Source organism: Chelonoidis abingdonii, chromosome 26 (genome assembly GCF_003597395.2).
Source record: "Chelonoidis abingdonii isolate Lonesome George chromosome 26, CheloAbing_2.0, whole genome shotgun sequence".
Classification (NCBI taxonomy): Eukaryota; Metazoa; Chordata; order Testudines; family Testudinidae; genus Chelonoidis; species Chelonoidis abingdonii.
In genome coordinates, this window is record NC_133794.1 from 16,101,365 (window position 1) to 16,108,873 (window position 7,509).

At 52.6% G+C, this 7,509-nt stretch overlaps 1 protein-coding gene across 1 annotated transcript in view; it reads right to left on the reverse strand.

Moving 5' to 3' along the window:
• Positions 1 to 1,398: 1,398 nt before the first annotated feature.
• PPP1R1A (protein phosphatase 1 regulatory inhibitor subunit 1A) overlaps positions 1,399 to 7,509 on the reverse strand; it is a 61,104-nt gene continuing 54,993 nt past the window's right edge. Inside the window, 2 exon segments of the mRNA XM_032781193.2 lie at positions 1,399 to 2,377; positions 3,726 to 3,853. Coding sequence (XP_032637084.2) covers positions 3,726 to 3,853 — 128 coding nt within the window. The 3' untranslated portion in view covers positions 1,399 to 2,377.

A 7,509-nucleotide genomic window follows, 5' to 3' on the forward strand; every position in this document is an offset into this window, starting at 1 on the left:
GCTCCCCCCAGTGAGAACAATGGAGGCTCTCCTTCCACACTGAGAACAATGGAGGCTCCCCCCCCAGTGAGAACAATGGAGGCTCCCCCTAGTGAGAACAATGGAGGCTCTCCCTCCACACTGAGAATGGCGGCTCCTCCCCCCCCCCCAGTGAGAACAATGGAGGTTCTCCCTCCCATTATTGCCAATGGAGGCTGCTGGGGGCTAAGCAATTTTGAAATTTGGAGCCATGGCACAGCTCTGCCCTCACCCAGGGCTGCCTCCCACCATCACCCCCAATCCAGGGGTCTGGCTCCAGCAGCCCAGGGCATGGGATCTGACTGGCTTTTATACCGACATGAAAAGAACTTTGAGATATGAGTCATACAAGTCCTCAGCCAACAAACTCCCTGCACTATCCCATCTTAACCAATGAGATACCCTTGCTGTTTCTTCTCAGCCAGTGCATTACCTGGCCTGTCCCTCTCACCCAAATGAGTCCCTGCACTGTCCCTCTCAGCCAATGGACTATGCAGTTGCCCCTGCACTGCCCCATGCCTCATCCCCTAAAGTGCCTGGTGCTTCTCCATCACTCGCTGCCTGAGCTCGTCTCAGGCTGGCCGGCCCCAATGTCCCCCAGCCAGTGAGCTGGGGTGTGTGCAGGGGTGGCAGGCATGAGACATTGCTCTGAGCTGGGGGCTTCCCATGGGACTTCAGGCCTCCCAGCCAGAGCCGCTGCACCGGAGAGGGCCCCGGTCGGCCATCAGATCTCCTGCATCCCACCTCCAATAGGAATCTATCTGCTGAGGAGCTGGAGAGTCACTAAAACCGAGCACTTGCCCCTGTGTTTGCAGGGAAGGAGCAGTTGCCAGGATCACAATGGCTTGGAGTGGTTCTTGCAGCTCTGATCCTGACTTTGCTTCCCTGGGTTTTATTTTCTTCACTTTCCTTTCCACAAATTAAGGCAGGAATTTCAAAACTGATCAAAGGAAATACTTTACTACCCAGCATGCGCTTGGCCTGTGGAACTCCCTGCAACAGGATGTCACCGAGATCAAAAGACAATGGTCCCTGCTGGCCTCGGAATCTGCAAATCTAGAGGGATTGGACATTGGATCTATTTATGTCAATCACAAGAACAGCCAGACTTACTAGGAATAAACAATGAGACCAAACCTTCGGGAAGGGTTATTAAATCTCCTGCTTCAGGAACGAAGCTGATCACTGACCATTAAAGAGCAGGATTAGACCTTCACGGGGGTGGGGGTGGGAGATTATCATCCATCTGCTATAGCAGGGTTCTTACCCCTTCCTTTGCAGCCTCTGGTGCTGGAAGACTGGGCTGATCCCTTTTGGCAGAGCCTATTGTTCCCTCCCGCGCTCCATCCCCAACACAGAGGTGCAGTGAGCAGCAGGCGCTGACATGAGATCAGTTTATTGATTGACACGAGAGGTTTGGTGCTCCGGACAGCCAAAGCTGTGGTGATGACGGGGGGCTTGTAGAGGGCTGAGTGCAGGCGATCACAGACACACCAGGCAGGGCTCAGCCTCCTGCACCGCTGGACAGGGGCAAGGGCAGCCGGGCATGCAGCACTGCCAGGCTTGGGGCACGATGCATGCTCACATCCCAGGCTTGCCCTGGGATCAGCAGATCCTGGGCCCAGCTTGGCCCATTTGTCCTGGGACCTGGCTGAGGACGGCAGGAGTCTTGCAGGGTTAAAGACCCTTGTCAGACCCAGGGTGAGGGGGAAGCACTGGGGTTCTGCTGCAGGGAGTTCCTATGTGGCTGGGGAGAAAGGGGTGTCCCCCTAGGTGCTGTGCTCCTTGGGCTTGTCCACACTAGCACAAAGGTGTGTTTAAACCATGATTGACAACATGATTCAAACCCTCAGTGTGGACAGGGCAGGTCGTAGCTTCACCATGCGTCAGTTGGGTGAGGGGAGCTTAGGGGTGGCCTGGCACAAGACCCAGCCATTCCTACACTCCTGCTCTGGTCTTATGCAGGGTGTGAGGTCCGGGGCTGGGCTGGGTTGTGCAAGAGGGGAATCTCACCCTCTCTGGACTCTGCCTGGAATTACATGTCCACGCCTAGCACTGTCAATCCCACCCAGGATCATTGTGTTTACTGTGAAATGCCCCATTTGTGCTGGGCTGCCCCATCCGCCATGAGCCAGGAAGGGCTGGTGGGGCCAGATTTCAGCCTTTACCTTCCCACTCCAGGGCGTCTTCTCTATGGCAGTAAAAAAAAATCACAAACATCCAAACAGCCATTGTAATCTTAGAAAACAATCATTAACCCCCCCACCCCACCCCAGTGATCTTCCTTCTTCCTTCCTCCCCGCCGCGTCGCCCTGCCTCTGTCCTCGAAACACCACTCACACCTGGAACAGAGCGCCACCTACAGGAGGGTATTAACACAACAAATATTGGGGTTGGGACCCACACTATGAACCCACAAAAGTAAGGCAATGAAAAGCCAAACTGCCTCCCAGTTCATCCTGCTGCTCCTCCCCCTACAGGCACATGCCTTCCCATTGCCATGGCTACTGAATACCACAGGCTATGCCCTGTAACCTTAACTCTGCCCATTTCCTTAGTGTGCACACACCTGTTCCCCAGACAATGGTCCCCCAGCACTAGGGATTGGGGAGGGTTGGGACAGTCACTGGCTGTGCTGGTAGGGTGATTCAGTGCAGAGCTGAGAGCAGAAGGGGTGAGGGCAGGGTGGCATTACTAGGGGGCAGAGTTAAGGCTGCCATGGGTGGTAGGGAGGTGTCCAGCCTGAGTCAAATAATGTCTCCCCTTAGAGCCTAGAGGATGAGCCCCAAGACCCAGCCTGAGTTAAGGTTCAGACTCCAGGGATCATCTACTCCTTGGCCTGGCTGCTGCGGCTGCCCAGGAGGGGACCAGTAGCAATAACCGTGGTGGTGGCATGTGTGGAGTGGGCACCTGCCTCCATTTTATCCCATAGGTGCCACATGGAGCTGGAGTTCAGGGGCAGCTGAGATGAGCCAAAAAAGAACCTTGTGGATTTAAAACGTGGCTCTCGGGGCACTCTCGTAGGGCAGTGCAGCGGTATCCCCTGGTGACCACGTGCATTATGAATGGGCCACTCGGGACACTCAGTCTAAAGCTCCTGTGTCCAGGGAAAAACATCGGCATCAGCTAACGGGAGAGCTGTGAGCCAAGCCCAGAGGGGTCAGTAGAGCCCCACACCCATTACCACGCCCCTGGGCAAACAAACTCACAGCCCACAGGATTCCCATGCTCATGAAGCTGTTCCTCATGCTCAGTCCCTTTCCGACTATCGGCACTTTCCTCCTCACTACCCCATGTTCCACCCTGAGCAATTCTGCTCCCGGCACCTGGCTGGTCACACCCTCCAGATCCTTGTGTGTTTCCTGTCCCCACCCAGTGCCCGCAGAGCCAAGCCAGACCTGGCAGCTTTTAACTTCTCTACCCTCTGCCTGTGCTGCCAGCCCCAGTATCTGGGTCCTCTTGGAATTCTCATCAGTTTGTTGATCAGTCTATCTCCAAACATACCCACTCTCTCCCTGCTCTGTCATATGGCAGCACCATGCGCTAGTCAGCTGAGGTCTGCTCAGGTCAGCCTGTTCAGGTTAGATTTAGTAGGGATTGGTCCTGCTTTGGGCAGGGGATTGGACTAGATGACCTCCTAAGGTCTCATCCAACCCTAATCATCTATGATTCTATGATTCCTGCCCCAGCTTCCCATGGGTTCCTACCTAGACACTTGCAGGAGCCTGCTTGCCTGAGGAGTCCTTTGGAAGTATATGCACACTCTGCTTCTCTGAGGACAGTCCTGGCCTTCCATTGTCTTCGCTTTATGCACAAGCTCCTGTTGATTCTTCCTCTGCACAAAATAGGCCCAAGGAGCATGAGCATGGGGTTCAACATGGCCTGCTCCAAGGTGCAACCCCACCCCCCACAGGACGTTCCTGACGCGGCATGCCCCAGGGATCTCCACACTGCAGGACGTGCCCGACGTGGCCGGCTCCAGGGATCTTTGCCCTACAGGACGTTCCCAATGTGGTCTTTCCCAGGGATCTCCACGCTGCAGGATGTGCCCGATGTAGCCTGCCCCCGGGATCTTTGCCCTACAGGACGTGCCTGACGTGGCCTTCCCCAGGGATGTCCACGCTGCAGGATGTGCCTGATGTGGCCTGCCCCAGGGATCTTTGCCCTACAGGACGTTCCTGATGCGGCCTGCCTCAGGGATCTCCACACTGCAGAACATACCCGATGTGGCCGGCTGCTGGGATCTTTGCCCTACAGGACGTTCCCAATGTGGCCTTCCCCTAGGGTGACCAGATGTCCCAATTTTATAGGGACAGTCCTGATTTTTGGATCTTTTTCTTATATAGGTTCCTATTATCCACCACCCCCTGTCCCAGTATTTCAGATTTGTTGTCTGGTCACTCTACCTTCCCCAGGGATCTTTGCCCTATGAGACATTCCCAATGCAACCTTCCCCAGGGATCTCCACCCTGCAGGACATGCCTTACGTGGCCTGCCCCTAACATAGACTTTGGAGCCCTTCAGTGCTGCCCTAAGTGGCTCCCTTGTTCCAGGGACCTGATAGGGCTTTTCAGAATGGAAGGGAGGGGGCAGGTCCCCAGTCAAAGCCACGGCAGACCAGTCCCCCAGCCCAGTGTTCTGAGTCCCTCCTCTAGTGACTGAGTCATTAAAGAGGATAAAAATCTACTATCACTTCCAGCTAGGGGCCATTATCCTGTTAGCTGAAATGGGGCTTTTAGTACTTTAGAATCCCAGGTCCAATCCTCAGTGGTGACCACAGGGGGCCAGGAAGGCCAGGACCAAATGCAGGTGGGACGATTTAGGGAAGCTGTCTACGTACAGCTGATATGCAGTGGCAGCAGAGAATCCTGTGGCACCTTATAGACTAACAGAAGTTTTGGAGCGTGAGCTTTCGTGGGTGAATACCCACTTCGTCAGACGCAGGTAGTGGAAATTTCCAGGGGCAGGTATATATATGCTAGCAAGCAAGCTAGAGATAACGAGGTTAGTTCAATCAGGGAGGATGAGGCCCTGTTCTAGCAGTAGAGGTGTGAAAACCAAGGGAGGAGAAACTGGTTCTGTAATTGGCAAGCCATTCACAGTCTTTGTTTAGTCCAGAGCTGATGGTGTCAAATTTGCAGATGAACTGAAGCTCAGCAGTTTCTCTTTGAAGTCTGGTCCTGAAGTTTTTTTGCTGCAGGATGGCCACCTTAAGGTCTGCTATAGTGTGGCCAGGGAGGTTGAAGTGCTCTCCTACAGGTTTTTGTATATTGCCATTCCTGATATCTGATTTGTGTCCATTTATCCTTTTCCGTAGTGACTGTCCAGTTTGGCCGATGTACATAGCAGAGGGGCATTGCTGGCATATGATGGCGTATATTACATTGGTGGACGTGCAGGTGAATGAACCAGTGATGGTATGGCTGATCTGGTTAGGTCCTGTGATGGTGTCGCTGGTGTAGATATGTGGGCAGAGTTGGCATCGAGGTTTGTTGCATGGATTGGTTCCTGAGCTAGAGTTACTATGGTACGGTGTGCAGTTGCTGGTGAGAATACGTTTCAGGTTGGCAGGTTGTCTGTGGGCAAGGATTGGCCTGCCACCCAAGACCTGTGAAAGTGTGGGATCATTGTCCAGGATGGGTTGTAGATCCCTGATGATGCGTTGGAGGGGTTTTAGCTGGGGGCTGTATGTGATGGCCAGTGGAGTCCTGTTGGTTTCTTTCTTGGGTTTGTCTTGCAGTAGGAGGCTTCTGGGTACACGTCTGGCTCTGTTGATCTGTTTCCTAATTTCCTCGTGCGGGTATTGTAGTTTTGAGAATGCTTGGTGGAGATTTTGTAGGTGTTGGTCTCTGTCTGAGGGGTTAGAGCAGATGCGGTTGTACCTCAGTGCTTGGCTGTAGACAATGGATCGTGTGATGTGCCCGGGATGGAAGCTGGAGGCATGAAGGTAGGCATAGCGGTCGGTAGGTTTTCGATATAGGGTGGTGTTAATGTGACCATCACTTATTTGCACCGTGGTGTCTAGAAAGTGGACCTCCCGTGTAGATTGGTCCAGGCTGAGGTTGATGGTGGGGTGGAAGTTGTTGAAATCATGGTGGAATTTTTCTAGAGTCTCCTTCCTATGGGTCCAGATGATGAAGATGTCGTCAATGTAGCGTAGGTAGAGAAGGGGCGTGAGTGGACGAGAGCTGAGGAAGCGTTGTTCCAGGTCAGCCATAAAAATATTGGCGTATTGTGGGGCCATGCGGGTGCCCATAGCAGTGCCACTGATCTGGAGATATATATTGTCATCAAACTTGAAATAGTTGTGTGTGAGTATAAAGGCACAGAGCTCAGCAGCCAGCTGTGCTGTGGCATCATCAGGGATACTGTTCCTGACAGTTTGTATTCCATCTGTGTGTGGGATATGCAGTGATATGCAGTGGTGTTGTAGCTGTGTTGATCCCAGGATATTAGAGAGACAAGGTAGGGGAGGTAATATCTTTTGTTGGACCAGTTTCTGTTGGTAAGAGAGAGAAGCTTTCCAGCCACACAGGGAAGGCAGCTGAGGGGGATGGTTAGTGGGTTACAGATTGTTGTAATAAGCCATAAATCCAGTGTCTCTCGTCAGTCCATGATTTTTAGTGTCTAGCAAAGTTAGGAATTTAAATTCCCGCTAGTTTTTAAACTCATCTTTTGAAGGGGTTGTGCAGGTTTCTTTTGAGGATGAGGACTGAGAGGTAGCATTGCCACCTTTCTAATTGCCTGTAACTGGAGTCTCTGCCTCTTCCCCCAAGGCCTTGCCCTCTTCGCTCGCTCCTCTCCCTTCCTCCCTGCATGGCTCGCTGGATCCTCTCAAGAAGCCTGCATGCAGGTAGGAGGCAGTCACAGTTGATGAGGGCCTGGCGTGGATTAACCCCTGCCCTGCGGTAACTGGACTTTTAGTTAGGGTGCCATTTAGGGTTGTCAGGTCCCCTTTTCAACTGGACTTTCCGGCTGAAAACAGGACACCTGGCATCCCTAAATGGCACCTGGACACAGAAGCCCACAACAGGAGTGACTGGGTAAAAGCCGGATGGATGGCAAACCTACTGAGAGGTCAGATATAGAGTGATCATTTTGTGAAAAGTGTTCATCCACAGGTGACAGAATGTTCTTGTCTTTTATCATTTTCCTGTGTGAGTTCACTGGAGAGTGCAGTGATTGTCTGGTTACACCCACGTCATTGTTACGGTGGCATCTAGTGCACGGAATGAGGTGCCCCACATATTATGATCGCCTTCTATGATGTTATGATTGCCTTCAGGAAGAAAGTCTCAGAGGGGTAGCCATGTTAGTCTGGATCTGTAAAAAGTGACAAAGTCTTGTGGCACCTTATAGACTAACAGATGTATTGGAGCATCAGCTTTCATGGGTGAATACCCACTTCATCAGATGCCTGTGGTGGAAATTTCCAGAGGCAGGTATAAATATGCAGGCAAGAATCAGTCTAGAGATAACAAGGTTAGTTCA